At 39.2% G+C, this 16,410-nt stretch overlaps 1 protein-coding gene and 1 non-coding gene across 3 annotated transcripts in view; one reads left to right on the top strand and one right to left on the bottom strand.

Moving 5' to 3' along the window:
• Positions 1 to 16,410, top strand: part of LOC5565069 (mushroom body large-type Kenyon cell-specific protein 1) — a 602,053-nt gene that overhangs the window by 528,763 nt on the left and 56,880 nt on the right. For both annotated transcript variants that reach the window (XM_021857635.1, XM_021857636.1), the window contains 3 exons: positions 1,381 to 1,826; positions 1,924 to 2,155; positions 2,599 to 2,839. In XM_021857635.1, the coding sequence (XP_021713327.1) occupies positions 1,381 to 1,826; positions 1,924 to 2,155; positions 2,599 to 2,839 (919 nt within the window). The remainder of the gene's footprint in view (positions 1 to 1,380; positions 1,827 to 1,923; positions 2,156 to 2,598; positions 2,840 to 16,410) is intronic.
• On the bottom strand, positions 10,175 to 10,246 carry Trnaa-ggc. The gene has a single exon. It is a non-coding gene; the product is annotated as a tRNA-Ala (tRNA).

Below are 16,410 nucleotides of genomic sequence, written 5' to 3'. Positions count from 1 at the left end.
CGGTTATAATTGCCCCACGGATTTGAACCAAAGATTCTAGGAAAATGATTCACAGTTTAGTTCACAGAAACATAATAAAGAGAGAACGCTCATTAGAACTGATTGAAAAGCGCTCGAGATTGAGAGAGTACTTATTTTTTGCGTTTGTTGCGAAACTGCAAACAATACTTTAATGATTTTTTGGTCACGAAAGTCATAGAATAACATGGCATAAAAATTGAACTGTATCTTTCGGTCTGATAATTTATTGGGAAAAGAATATTTGTGTCTATAGATATTATTAATCTTCAATTATTACTTTCCAAAGGTGTGTGCTTCCCAATTTCCTTGAATCGTGTCTAATTGCGTTGGGCAAGCTAGTTTACCTATAGTTTTGATAAAATAAATAGCAAATAGACAAACAGATTTCACACTTTCATTATGTCTTTGTGAATACATCTCCCAAGGATTCTCTTCGGTATTCTATTAGTATTCTATAGAGTATCCTGCCAGGATTATGTCCGGAATCCTCACAGGATTCTGTTTGGAATCGTCACAGGTAAAAATCCCCTTAACGAGTTGATAATCTCCTCAATTTCATATATGTAGCATGGAGTAAGAACATCGGTTTTGTCCGTAGCGCAATAATTATACACCGTTTAAAAGTTCAAATTGGCATGGAACATTTTGTGTTGCGTAGAACACATTCATATGATAGAGCTGCATCAGTTTAATCGTCCCAATGGATTCAAGAAATACAAATCCATCATAAAAATATGTTTTCTAACAGTTTTAATACATACCATAATTCGGCCAGGGTATTCCCAAAGTAGCCACCCATAGTCGAGACCAGTTCTGGCGGTCTATATTGACCAACGCGATTTTCAACGCGAACATAAGGTTTATTTTGATATTTTTCATACACAAAATAAGTAGAAAGCTTTCTTTGCTGTTGAATATCATGGATTGCGGATCAGAATTTCTTGTTGATACGTTACGCCAGATTAAAGAGGAAGAAGTATTTATCAGAACTACAGGTCTGAAAGACTTCCTGTAAGAGCTGGTATTCCTCAAGGCAGCATTTTGGGACCAATATTATACAATATTTTCACATCTGACATGGATGGAAGAATTTCTCCTAGTGCTTCAAAAACTCAACTCATAATATTCCCACATAAACCAAAAGCTCTTTATTTAAAACATTCAAGTAGACATGTTGAGAGGGAGAAGTGATATGAGATTTATCATACAAATTTTGTGGAACATCTTGTAGATTCTTTGTTAAACCTGTTTTGATACAAGTTTTAAACTGTTTTAATTTCCTGAAGTCTCATTATTAAAAAAGAACCTCGCGATCAAATCGTTCTAAATCTTCCCCTCTCATCTCTCGAAATATTCCAGAAAATCAAAACAATTCATCAGCAACACCGGAGCAACAAAGTAAACTAATTAAGCAAGAAAATTGTAACAACTTGCTAAACAGCAAAATCATCATCAACAACAACAACAGTGCAACCAACAACAACAATAATAATATTTCAAGCGGTGGTGCCGAAACCGACGGCACCAGTGCTGCCAATCCCTCTCTGGTTGGGGAAAACAGTAGTAGCAAACAGCAGAGGCACCAACATCATCACCAACACCAGCACCATCACCATCACCAGAACCATCCGTCGCAGCCTCCGACGCCGGTCGACTGGAAACCACAGGACAAGTGCTACTTCTGCGTCGACGGAAAGCTGCTGACGGTGAACGAAGCCGGCGAACTGGTGCCCGAATCTGGCAACCCTGTTCTGCCCGGTGGCGGAGTTGGCGTGACAACGCAGCGAGTCGTTCCCAAAACTGAGGTGAGTTTTTGTCGAAAATAGCTGGAAGTCAGGTCATGTCCTGCTAAATCAGAACCCTATCATCACTATTTTTTTTTTTTTTTTTTCAATTTCACAGGTTCTCAACGACAGCGATTGCGAATCGAGTGACAGCAGCGAGTCCGATCTACGGGCGGCAATTGCCGCCGGGCGGGCAGGAGGGCTCCCGGGATCTAAATCGCTGGCAGCACTGCTGCGAAGTTCGAGTGGTCCAAGCTCAGGCGGTTCGCCGACGATGGCTTCGCTCCAAACTATGGCATCGCAGTTCGCGGCGATGACATCCCTTCCACCGGGATTGGCGCAGCTTTACCGTAAGTGCTGTTTGGTTATATTTGATTTTTTTTTTAAATTGTTTTATGACAGCAATAGATGATACTCGCAGTTTTATGACAAGTCGAATGCAGAATCCTCTCAGGATTTTGTAGAGAATCTTGTTGTGATTCTCAAGAAAATCCTCTCAGGATTATGTGGAGAATCGTCTCAGAATTCTTTGAAGAATCCTCTCAGGAGACTATGAATTTTTATTAAGAGTTCTGTGGAGAAGCCTCTCAAGAGTCGGTGGAGAATCCTCTTAATATTCTGTGGAAAATGCATTTAGAACTCAATGAAAATCCTCTCAGGATTCTGTGGCCAATCTTCCCAGAATTCTGTGGAAAATCATCTCAGGATTAAAAAAAAATCCTTTCATGATTCTGTAAACAATCCTCTCACAAACTAACCTCAACCATGGTTGTTCCGTTTCCCTCTTCCACAGCTCTCTGGTACAGTCAGTTGCAGCAGCAAATGTCCCCATCGGGGGCCATCGGAGCGACGGCCACGGATCCAACGGCGGTCAGTTCAGCGGAAAAGGCAGCAGAGGGAGGTGCGGCGGTGGCAGTCGGACCAGGTGGTGAACAGCCACTGGATCTGAGCGCCAAGCCGGGTTCTTCCGGGCTGAGCGCCCTCAACGCCGGCCAGCTTATGATGAGCATGATGGACCCGAAGAACATCTACAAGTAAGTGGCAATTTTCAAGTTCCTTTTTTGCACCTCGACCATTGTCGCCTATAAAAGCAAAGCTGTCCCATATGGATTTTTGAGCATTTTTCACTTTTTATTCATATGCTTCACTACGCATATAAAAATTAACACACTTTGTTTGAAAAAGTTGGTGAAGTCCAATACCACAGACAACCAGACGTAACACTGAGGAGCTTTCCACGCTTTAAACGATCATTAACAATTTCCAAGGTTCCATATCTCACAACCAGAGGCGCACGTATCGTTTTCCTTCATGTTTGACGTTTCATACAAGCGCCTTCTGCAGGCATTGTTGTACATAACGGTATTTCGTGCAATAAGGCCACCTGATGATGAAATGAGCGATGGTATGGGACAGTTATGCTTTCACCGACAGCATAGTCCATAAAGATAACAATCTCAATCGGGCGCCGCTTTCTTCGGGATTTTAATTACCAATATCGAACGACAGAAAGGAAAACTAGTGTCGTCTCGGTAACTTTTAATCAAAATCAAGCGCCGAGGACGACGCGACGTAATCATTCGCGCTAACATTTTAGAAGAAAGAAGGTGACGACGATGACAGTGATGGTGACAAAGAGCTTGCGATATTGAGCCAAAGATAAGAGGTGTCGATAGCGGGCGCTGCTGCTGTTACAGTTGTGCGATAATTGAGTTTTTTCGACGAATCGATCGATTACGACGACGGGTGTGGAAATCTGAAACTCTTTGATTGAGGGGGTTGAGAGTGCAGTGGAAAAGTTTTCGGGTAAATTGCACTGAGGAATGATTAACAGAGGAAATTGATTGAGTTGGTTGGATTCTGATTGTGTTTGTCTTGGATTGGTTATTGTTTGAGAGTTTTTAAAGCTTATGGCATTCGAGAGAAGTTCGTGCTATTGGAAAGTGACAAATATTGATATTAATTAAAAGGATAGAGTTACACCCCTACAACAAATATCTTTGGACTCCAAAAAGGCAGGAATTGTAAAATTTTTACCCCAAATTCATAGCTTCATCTCAAAAACGACTATTAAGCCACAAAAGAATAAATTTTCTATTATCTCTAAGGGCTACTTCACCGGTGGTCCATTTGTTGGTTCAAATTTATATAAAAAATGAACCTGTCAAAATTATATAGACCAGTAAAACTAGACCAAACCGCACGCACATGCGCCGGTTGTTGTATTTTTCTCTATCCATTCCCAATGTGATCAACAAAAAATAATATTGAACCAGCAAAATTATAAACTTTATTGGCAGAAGCTAGAATTTTCCCCCTGATATTTACTGATAGGTTTAAGAGTTGCTGCTGTGGAAAAATTTATGGAATAAATTCGGAGCAATTCTCGGTTGAACTCGCGAGGAACTTCCGAGGAATTGCTGGATGAAATCCACGAGAATTTAGGAAAGAACTGAATTGGGGAACTCCGGAGGGATTCTAGGAGGAGCTTTGAAAGAATTCCAGAGAAATTCTAGAACTCTTGAGAAACTCCCATAGAAACTCTGGAGGATTTCTCGGAGGATCTAGGAAAGTTCTCGGAGTAACTCCAGAAAAATTCCCAGGAGACTCCAGAGTATTTCTGAGGAACTACTGGAGGAGCTCTTAAGAATTTCTGGAGAAACTCCGGTAACATACCTGGAGTAACAATGGCGGATATTAGAAAAAAAATACCGGCTCCAAAGGAATTTCCGTAGGAACTCCAAAGAAAATCCATGTGGAACTCTGAAAAAAATCATGGAGGACCTTCAAAAAAATCCTGGGGAGCTTCGAAGGATTTGTTTCAGGAACTGCTGAATATTTTTCCAAGAAGCTCTGGAGAAATTCCTGAAGGAACTATGGAGGACATCTCGGCGGAACTTTGAAGAAAGTCCTGGAGCATATTCAAAGAAATTTCTGCAGCAACTCCAAAGAATTTCTGCAGGATCTATGGATCTATCTAATACCCGGTGAAATTCCGAAGGGATTTTCGTGGTAAGAACGGTAGAATTTTCGGAGGAATTCTAAAGGAATTCCTGATGTGCCCATAAGGAACTCTTAGCAAAAATTCTAAAAGAATTCGTGAAGGAACTTCTAAGGAATTTCTAGAGGGACTCTGAAGAAGATCATTGAGGGTGTCACTGGAGGAATTTCTGAAGGAAATCTCTTGATAAATTCCTGGAGCAAATGCCCGGAGGAATTGCTGGATGGAATCCCGAAGTAATTGCTGTAAGATATTCCTGTAAAAAATCTGGAGGCACTAAGAAAATCCTGGAGGAACCCCGGAGAATCACCTGGAGATTTTTTGGGTGGAAATCTTTAGAGGAATTCCTAAAGGATATCCCCGGATAAATTTATGGAGCAAATTTCCGGTAGAACTCCTGGAGGGAATTCCGGATAATTTTTGTAAGAAATCTTCACAGATATTCCGGGTGGAAATTCCATGAAAATTTACAGAGGGAAATCCCCGGAGGAATTTTTTGGAAAAATTCCTGGTGGAAATCTTAAGAAAAAATTCCTGGGTGAAATCTCCGAACGAATTTCTGGAGTAAATCCCGGAAAGAATCCCTGGAGAGAATATAATATGAATTACTGTAAGAAATCCCTGCATAAATTTCTGGAGGATATCCACGAAGTGATTTCTGGTAGAAATCCCATGAGAAATTCTTGGATCTTAAGAGGCATTCCTGGGAGAATTCGCCGGAGGAATTCCTGGAGCAAATTTTCCCTGGAGTAAAATCCCAAAAGAATTTCTAGACGGGGAGGGAATCCCCGAAATAGTTCTTGGAAAAAATCTCAATGCCTGGAGCAAATTTCCGGAGGAATTCCTAGACGAAATCCCCGTAGAAATTTCTGTTGTATATCCCTAGAAACATTCTCAGATGAAATCCCCATATTCTTAAATCCCCGAAGCAATTTTGAAAGAAAATGCCTGAAATCTCCGAAGGAATTCCTGAAAAAATCCACGAAGGAATTCCTGGTGAAAATTTTAAAAACATTTTTTGGAGGAATTCCTGGAGAAAATCCTCGGAAAAAAATCTGAAGAAAATACATCCCCGAACGAATGTCTGAAAGAATTCCTTAGATAAATTCCTGGAATAAATCGAAGGAGGAATTCCTGATAGGCACATCCGAGTAACTTCGGTGGAATTCCTGGAAGTGCTTCTGGAGGTTTCCTTAGGTGGATTTTCCCGAAAAAAAAAACTGATGATTCATGGAGGTTCATGGAATGGTTCTAAGGATTCTCACCAGAATTACACTACCCAAGTAAGCGAATAGCACTTCCATTCGCCCTGCGTGATAGCATAGTGCTGTATCAGCTGTCCTATATCAGCCGTATAATCACCATTTAAGCCTAAATGGCGAATAAGCGTGCTAGTAATTCCTTGCACAGGAAAATTTACAAGTTAGCATAAATTCTTCCCTTGCTGTTTTTTGAAACCTTTCGAAAAAATTCTCCTGTAAATATTCCAGAGATGTCTTTTAAAATTTTTACTGAATTTATCCTTGAATTCTTTCAGAAATTTGTTTGATTTTTTTTCGTGGAATTCTTCCTGAAGGCTTTTTTTATGCATTTTTATATAAAGTCTCCTCTAATTGTGCCAGATATTTTTTTTATTCAATAATATTAAGTTATTCCAAAAGCTTCGAATGGATGCTTTTCAAGCTTTGGATGAAAATTTATCATGCTTCTGACAGATACAAGCCCTTTTATCATTGGATAAGTTTTTTCCAGCTTCGGATAAAATCTATTCAAGTATAAGATGGAAATCTTTCAAGCATATGATTGAGGTTCAAGCCTCTGATGGAAGGATTTTAACCGTGGAAGCTGTTCAAATATTTTTTTAATGTGTCAAAAATGTCTTTAGAAATCTGCCCATACATTAATATTTCCAGGATTGCCTCCAAGGATTCGCACAAGAATTACACCAGGAACAGCTCCAGACTTTCGTTCAGAAATTCCTTTATTATCACTTCCATTGCTGTCTTCAGGAATCGTCTCAGGAAATTTCTCCTATGAGGGATTCTTCAAGAAGTTTCTATTTATAGGTTTATTCGGTTTTTTTTATATTTATCGAAAAGAGTTATCCTGTAAATACACTAGAGGGGTGTCTCCTTAAATTTATTCTCGATTTATCTTCTAGTTCTTACACATTTTTTTAAATTTTCTTCGTGACATTCCTCTTGAATGCTTCTTCTGCATGACTACTTAAACTCTCCTCTAATTTTGCCAGATATTTCCCTTAAACAAATCTTCAAAAAAAGATTCAGAAGCTGTCGAAGGATTTTTTTTTTCAGATGTTTTACACGATTTTTCTTGAACTTATGTACGTTTCCTTTCACGAATTCATCAGAAATAGTAACTTCAGAGATCTCAGACCTGAAAATCAATCAAAATATGACCTAATAATAACCAAAAAGAGATCATATATCAATAAAGAAAGCAAACAGGAGTCACTCGAAACCGTGAGATTAAAGCTTCATAGTGATTTATCAGAAAATTTCACCAAACAAATTTTTAAGAATCTTTTTGATTATTCTGATTTCATCAGGAGTTCATTCAGTTTTTGTTTCACGAACTTCCTAAAAAAATCGTCCAAGATTTTCAACCAAGATAACTTTGACATTTAAACCTGGAATTTTTCGAAAAATAGCTCCACAAATTACTTCAGAGATTCCACTAGGAATTCCTTCAATGTTTTTTTTTTTTTGATGAATTTCTAAAAAAAAGTCCTAAGGGTTTTTTTTTCGGTCCGCGTGGCGCGAATGCGAAAAGAGATTCGCGTTAGTAGTGTGTGGTCTTCCGATTCCATGGCATGCTCCTGCAGGGCGAACGACGGAATCAAGACCAATTGTTTTCGGTCCGCGTGGCGCAAATGCGAAAAAAGATTCGCGTTTCTCAGCTAGTATGTATGCTTCAAATAAAGCTGAAAATTGTGGCTGCTCAATCAAGGATGAAGGATCAATTGGTGAGCTCGTTTAAGGTTTTTTTTTTTTTTTAATCTATGAAATATGTATGACCGCACATTTAATCGTTACAACGGTGGGACATAAATATGATTATTCAACAAACTATGAATGGTTCGTCACTGTAAGTGTCGGCATAAACTCTAAATCATTTTTTTTTATGTATAGAATCCCTTGCCTTCTACCTTTATTTTTAGAAAAAAGCTTTGAATGGTTCGGTCTGTTTGTCTGTGCTAGAAGTATAGACTTGCAAAACGTTCATTTTATTCAAAACACTTTGAATGGTTCGCCACTGTAAGTGTCGGCATAAGAATATTATGTGATGGTCCAGCCAATCGATTTATTTTTTCAATTTGAGTGAAATATTGTTACACATGCTTTCGTCCTAACAGCTGTATGAATGTTGCTTTTAGTTATTTGTTCAACAACTTTTAAATGGTTCAACACTTCAAGTAACGACATTATTTACTCCTATTTGGAAATTTTCCATGTCAATTTATATTTATATATTTATATTTATATTATATTCCTAAGCATGTTAACAAATAATCGTTTATCATGGTCTAATCGCTTATCAAAGTGAATCCTGTGACTCAACGATCCTCCCCATTAACAAACATCCCTCCCAGTAACCTTTGTGGAGATGCAGAGGCAAACACGGTCTCCAAAAAGCAAAGGTTACACACTAACATTCCTTCCCCCAATCCCACCTGACTGCAAGGACGTGGCCGGCGCCGTTATTGACCCTGTATAAATAGAGGCACTGAATTATGCACATTGAAGAAGATTATGGCCAATCCCAGCCGAACTTCTAGTTGATTCTTTGTGCATTTTCACTGACTTTGGTCAATCACGGAATAGCAACCATTGATATGTGTAGTCAGTCTAAGCTAAGCTAAGCTGAATTTCTAAAAAAAAGTCCTAAGTCCTCCAACAGTTCATTCAATGATTCTTCTGTCGATTTGCTTTAGATTTCAATAACTGAGCCACATTAACCACTTCTGTTGCGTTTTTTACATGAAACGTTAGCGCTTTCGATCCACAGCAAAAAAAAATCTCAAAGGTGTTAATACTGCACTGCTATGATCGAAACGAAATGAGAGAGAAGAGGATATCTCATTGTTAGAAAGGTCATTTTAAAAAGTTACGTGAGATTTCTTCCAAGATTTTCGTTTAGGACATCGTCGAAAATTCAACCAAGAATGTCTCTAGTCTCGTTCAGGATTTCTTTGGGGTTTCAAACGGAAATAGAGAAAAAAGAATTTGTCAGAAACTAACTAAATTATTCCGACAATTTTATCAGAAGCTCTTTTTTTTTCTTTTTGGGACTCCTTGAAGAATTTCTTCAATAATATCGAACAAGGTAGATCGAGAGATTTCAACCTGGATTTATTCCAAGAATAACTGTTTTTCAGAAGTAAGTAAAAAAGTCCTAAGTCCTCCAACGATTCGTTCTATCAGTAATTCGCCAGGAACTCCTTCAGAGATTTCTCAGGATTTTTTCAAAATTGTCGTTCAGGATTTCTTTAATGTTTCAAAAGGAAATAGAGATATAAGAGTTTTCATAAGGATTCATCGGAGAATTTAACTAAGGATACCTACTTCAAACATATTATTTCAAGTATTCCGAAGATTTTATCAGGAGTTCATTTAGTAATTCTTCTCCGGACTTCCAAAAGACTTCCTTTAAGAACATCGATCAACATAACTTCGAGAAAGCTGTCTTATTTTTTTCGAAGAATAAATTCATACATTGAATTCAGAGATTCCATTAGGAATACTTCCAAAGTTTTTTTTTTGCAAAAAAAAAATTCAAGAAAATCCTTAGTCTTTCAGAAATTGATCCGCCTATTCATCTTGTACTTTTTTCTAGATTTCCGTTAAGAACATCTACCAGAATTAAACCAGTGATTTCTCCATAGATGTCTTCAGATGTTTCTTAGGATTTCCTCTGACATTATCGTTAAGAATTTCTCTGGGGGCTTAAACAGTATTCTCTCTAATGATACTTTCAGAAATCATTCCGGAAACTTCTCGTAAGATTCGTTCAGAATTTTTTCCCGAAAAACTTAAACTAATTCCCCATGAAAACTCTCGAAAAATTTATCCAGGGGCCTTTCTCGAATTATTGTAGAAATTTCTGAAAAAAAAATCCGGTTGGTACTTCTGTAAGAAATTCGATTGTTATTGGCGAAATTTCTGTGAAAATAGCCTATGAGCTCCTGCAAGTATGTTTGAAAGAACTCCTGGACACTCGAGGAAGATTTGAAGGTATGAATTAAAGCTTATATTGAGCAGTTCGGTACTCCAATCCGCATGATTATTAAATTAATTAACTCATTACGCGTGGTAAATATTAACAAATTATGGGTGAAATTATGCTCGTGCTCGGCTGGGATTTGAACCCAGGACTCTTGTATGCCAGACGAGCGCTTTACCAACTAAACTACCGAGCCATTTGGTGAGCTAATAACTGAGACTGAGACTTGAAGGATTTTCTTGATAAATAAGTATTATTTTTGTTTTATGGCTGTAGCGGTCATGCAACTCAAAGGTAAAAGGAGTCTATAGAAGCAAATGATGGAAATGAATAGGTGGATAGGCGTCGCAAAGAAGCGGCAAGATTGAAATTTAATAAATTGAGCAAACCATTTTAAAGCCAGTAAGCATCGAAGCGTCCTGTATTTTACCTAGCTTCTCTACTGGAGAAGGGTTGGCTTTAGAATCCTCTCAGGATTCTGGTTCAGAATACTCTTAGGATTCTGGTTCAGATTCAGGTTCTTAGGATTCTGCCTCAGGATCTTCTTAGGATTCTGCTTCAGAATCCTCTCAAGATTCTGCTTCAGAATCCTCTCAGTATTTTGCTTCAGAATCCTCTCAAGATTCTGTTCCGAATTTTTTAGGGATTCTGCTTCTGAGTCCTCACAGAATTTGGCTTGAAAATTCTCTTAGGATTCTGCTTCAGAATTCTCTTAGGATTCTGCTTCAGAATCCTTTAATGATTCTGCTTAAGAATTCTCTTAGGATTCTGCTTCAAAAACCTCAAGATTCTGCTTCAGAATCCTCTTAAGATTCTGCTTTAAAATCCTCTCAGGATTCTGCTTCAGAATTCTCTCAGGATTCTACTTCAGTATCCTCTCAGGATTCTGCTTCAGAATCCTCTCAAGATTCTGCTTCAGAATCCTCTCAGTATTTTGCTTCAGAATCCTCTCAAGATTCTGTTCCGAATTCTTTAGGGATTCTGCTTCTGAGTCCTCACAGAATTTGGCTTGAAAATTCTCTTAGGATTCTGCTTCAGAATCCTTTAATGATTCTGCTTAAGAATTCTCTTAGGATTCTGCTTCAAAAACCTCAAGATTCTGCTTCAGAATCCTCTTAAGATTCTGCTTTAAAATACTCTTAGGATTCTGCTTCAGAACTTTCTTAGGATTCTGCTTCAGAATCCTCTCAGGATTCTGCTTCAGAATTCTCTCAGGATTCTACTTCAGAATCCTCTCAGGATTCTGCTTCAGAATCCTCTCAAGCTTCTGCTTCCGAATTCTTTAAGGATTCTGCTTCTGAGTCCTCATAGGATTCGGCTTCAAAATTCCCTTAGGATTCTGCTTCAGAATCCTTTAATGATTCTGCTTAAGAATTCTCTTAGGATTCTGCTTCAGAATTTTCTTAGGATTCTGCTTCAGAATCCTCTCAGGATTCTGCTTTAAAATCCTCTCAAGCTTCTGCTTCCGAATCCTTTAAGGATTCTGCTTTAAAATCCTCTTAGGATTCTGCTTCAGAATTTTCTTTGGATTCTGCTTCCGAATCCTCTCAGGATTCTGATTCAGAATCCTCTCAGGATTCTGCTTCAGAATCCTCTCACGATTCTGCTTTAAAATCCTCTTAGGATTCTGCTTCAGAATTTTCTTAGGATTCTGCTTCAGAATCCTCTCAGGATTCTGCTTCAGAATCCTCTTAGGATTCTGCTTCAGAATCCTCTTAGGATTCTGCTTTAAAATCCTCTTAGGATTCTGCTTCAGAATTTTCTTTGGATTCTGCTTCCGAATCCTCTCAGGATTCTGATTCAGAATCCTCTCAGGATTCTGCTTCAGAATCCTCTCACGATTCTGCTTTAAAATCCTCTTAGGATTCTGCTTCAGAATTTTCTTAGGATTCTGCTTCAGAATCCTCTCAGGATTCTGCTTCAGAATCCTCTTAGGATTCTGCTTCAGAATCCTCTTAGGATTCTGCTTTAAAATCCTCTTAGGATTCTGCTTCAGAATTTTCTTATGATTCTGCTTCAGAATCCTCTCAAGATTCTGCTTTAGAATCCTCTCAGGATTCTGCTTCAGAATCCTCTTAGGATTCTGCTTTAAAATCCTCTTAGAATTCTGCTTCAGAATTTTCTTAGGATTCTGCTTCAGAAACCTCTCAGGATTCTGCTTCAGAATTCTCTTAGGTTTCTGCTCTAAAATCCTCTTAGGATTCTGCTTCAGAATTTTCTTAGCATTTTGCTTCAGAATCCTCTCAGAATTCTGCTTTAAAATCCTCTTAGGATTCTGCTTCGGAATTTTCTTAGGATTCTGCTTCAGAATCCTCTCAGGATTCTGCTTCAGAATCCTTTTAGGATTCTGCTTTAAAATCCTCTTAGGATTCTGCTTCAGAATTTTCTTAGGATTCTGCTTCAGAATCCTCTTAAGATTCTGCTTCAGAATTTTCTTAGGATTCTGCTTCAGAATTTTCTTAGGATTCTGCTTCAGAATCCTCTCAGTATTCTGCTTTCTTTAAGGATTCTGCTTCAGAGTCCTCACAGAATTCGGCTTCAAAATTCCCTTAGGGTTCTGTTTCAGAATCTTTTTATGATTCTGCTTCAGATTTTTCTCAGGATTCTGCTTCAAAAACCTCAAGATTCTGCTTCAGATCCTCTCGGAAGTAAAATATGTTATTGAATGCAGTTTTGTAAGAGAACCCGACCATTTTTTTTCACATTTTGAATTGTTATTCTTCGTAACTTCGACAAGGACCCGACAGGACTCACCAGCAGTGTTCAATTTCCCCGAGGAGTGAGGCCCCAAACCGCTTCGTAACGTAAATGACACAAAACGTGTATGTCACATTCGGCGGCAAGGAAGTGGCGAAAAAAGCGGCATTTGTGGTTCAAAAACGCAAAATAAATATCATCAAAAACTCCCCTTTGGTTTTTTTTCTCGTTCGTTTATTCGCTCGGTTTCGCCTGGTGGAAAGTAGACGGAGGTGCATACGATGCACTTCCTTATGCACCGACGGATAAACCACACACATCACATCCACATGGCGATCTGGGTTATGGTGGTGGTAGTGCAGTGGTGTAGTAGTGGTTACTTATATCACCGCTCGCAAAATCAAAGGATTTACTTCGACTTTTCGGTTCACTGGCGCGGCAAAGTGTTCTAGTACTGTAACCTAGACGAAATGAGTTAATTTCAGTAAGCAATTTAAGGAAATTTTGTGGGAATGTTACAAAATTTCGTTTTGTAAACAAATCCTACTATCAACTGCCACTTTTACCGAATGTTTAGCAAAGTAGGCCGCGTTCTTACGTAACACTATTTCATTTGCCCTTGTTTTTCGTAGCACGAATAATTCCCCCTAAACAAAACCGATCCAAGTAGGCTTGTTGAGGTGACTATCTGTGACTACTTTGACCGCTTGTTTTCATTTAGAGGCGCCACCACCACCACCACTACCAGCGATAGTCGCAACGCACCAAATCCATCACTCCCTAGGACACATTTCAAACCCATGGCGGGAGACGCGAGGAAAGAGCTCAAATGCAAATAAATTTCAAAACAAAAAGTAGCATTGGATTACACAAAAACTCCTCCATCTTCCCCTCCTCCCTTTGACATGAACGTTCCGCACATCGATCGAGATAGATTTCGCCAATGTGGCAGGAAACTAACCTCAAAGACGCATGGCTGCATGGACGGACGGACGGACCAAGGTAAGGTACGCGACCGTCACCCACGCTGCTGTCCGCCACCTCGCTACCGCCACCTGTATGTCAAAGTGAAAGTCGAACGAGGGGAAGGACACTTCTTACCTCACGACACAGCCTAGACGAACGAACGAAACAAGGAGGAGATGCACTTCTAGGTGTGCCACTACTGCTTTAAGGTGAAGATAAATCGAAACCAAACCCTACATTTCCGAGAGCACAGATCTGGAGAACCGAATGTCCGCTTAGGCTGAAAACTTGATCGATTGGTCACTTGCTGGAGGTGACCAATCAATCAAGTTGTCACCTCAAGCGAATGTTCAGTTCTTCAGATTTGTGCTCTTAAAAAATTGAGATTTGGCTTCATCTTTACCTTAACCTTTGGCGGGAAGTTGCGTTCTGCAGTTTTGTAACTGGCGGAGGAGAATGCAACCCGGCGGTGCACCGAAAAATGCATGACACGACACGAAACGACCCATATCGAATAGGAACATGCTCATATGGGGTAAGAATAGACCCCGAAGGAAAGGGGTAGGAATCTGTTTTTTTTCTGTTTCCCGAAGAAATGCATTTCTGTGTGTTTGGTAAATATATTGCAGTCGTTGGTCGTCCCTTTCCGTTGAAGTCGTGGATGCATTTGATGTCGGTGTCGGTAGAAGTGCATGTGCATTCGTGGACTATTTCTGTTTTTTTTTTTTGTGTGTGCCTTTGACAGATTTACACACGGCGTTCCGGTTCCGACCGAGGTACGGAAAGGAAGTCTTCGGGAAGATGGATTGCGGTAAGGCTGACGCGAGGACGTTTGCTTTCGGGGGGGAAGGTTCTGTGTGCGAAAGCAGAAATGTCAATAAGCTTAAAGTAGAATGTTGCAGTTGAGTTCTTAAAGCTGGGGATTGTGGAAGGATTATTTGAGTAGTTCAGACGAACTCAATGTTGAAGGTTTTCCAAGAATGCCGAATTCTTCAAATTCACTAGCATAAACAGTGAGATATTGAAGGTAAATGAATATGGTTACGCAGACTCAAACAATCATAATTCACCAAGTTTTGATAATAACTATGCTTACAGTTTATTCAAGAGCTCCGTTAGGTAACGTCCGTCAGATTGACATATACAGGCCTTCGTATCGACTAGTATGACCAGTTAGTTATGATACATATATATTATTATTTATTATTCTGAAGCAGAATCCTAAGATCACAATCCTTAGAGGATTCTGAAGCAGAATCACTAGAGAATTCTGGAGCAGAATACTGAGAGGATTCTGAAGAAAAATCCTGAGAGGATTCTGAAGCAGAGTCCCAAGAGCATTCTGAAGCAGAATCCTAAGAGGATTCTGAGGCAGAATTCCAAAAGTATTCTGTACCAGAATCTTGAGAGGGTTTTGAAGCAGAATCTCAAGATGATTCTGAAGCAGAATCCCAAGAGGATTCTGAAGCAAAATCCCAAGAGGATTCTGAAGCAGAATCCCAAAAGGCTCTGAAGCAGAATCCCAAGAAGATTCTGAACCAGAATCCTGAGGGAATTCTGAACCAGAATCCTGATAGGATTCTGAAATATAATCCTGTGAGGTTTCTGAAGCAGAATTCTGAGAGGTTTCTGAAGCAGAATCCCAACCCAGACAACCAGAAGTCGCATAACAGTTTACGAACAAAGTCGTTTATTTACACAAATTTCATCACACCCGCACAACATGGTGGATTATATCGTTTGATCGATGAGTTTTCTCGCATAAAACGCTATTTTATGAGTTCATACGTACATTTCGTTTCGTCCCGTATACTCGTACAAAGTAACTCGGATCAATCCGTAGCAGCTGTCAAATCAATTTTGTTATCATAAATTAAGTCGCATAAGAGTACAAACTAGTTCGCAATAAAATTTACACACTCGCATTACATGTTAGTTTTCATCATATAAAATATGCACGTATATCGCCTCCACTTTTGTACGCATAAGGCCTTTTCGCAACATCTTATATGTGAAACTTTGCGCATTTAAGCATCGCATAACGCAAAAGGTGATTTCGTTATATGTACATTCTGGTTGTCTGGGAAGAGGATTCTGAAGTATAATCCTGAGAGGAGTCTGAAGCAGAATGCTGAGATTATGCAGCAGAATTCTGGAGCAGATTCCTGAGAGCAATCCCAAGACGATTCTGAAGCAAAATCCCGAAACGATTTTGAAGCAGAATCCCAAGATAACTCTGAAGCAGAATCCCTAGAGAACTCTGAAGCAGAATCCCAAGAGGACTCTGAAGCAGAATTTCAAGAGGATTCTGAACCAGAACCCTGAGAGGATTCTGAAGTATAATCCTGAAAGGAGTCTGAAGCAGAATGCTGAGATTCTGCAGCAGAATCCAAAGAGAATTCTGGAGCAAATTCCTGAGAGGACTCTGACGACGAATCCTGAAACGGTTTCTAAGCAGAATAATGAAAGAATGCTGGAATAGATGAGGATGATTCTGAAGCAAAATCCTGATAATATTCTGAAGCAGAATCCTGAGAGCATTCTGAACCAGAATCTCAAAACGAATACTTCAACTATGCTTCCAATACTATTTCCGGATTTTCTAAGATAATTTCTATATAATATTTTTTTTTTTTTTTCAGAATAAGAACTTCTGTCATTCAGACTGCAGCTCCGAAACGATACTTCTCGAACGAA

Source organism: Aedes aegypti, chromosome 1 (genome assembly GCF_002204515.2).
Source record: "Aedes aegypti strain LVP_AGWG chromosome 1, AaegL5.0 Primary Assembly, whole genome shotgun sequence".
NCBI lineage: Eukaryota > Metazoa > Arthropoda > Insecta > Diptera > Culicidae > Aedes > Aedes aegypti.
This window is presented reverse-complemented; position numbering and strand designations above follow the sequence as displayed.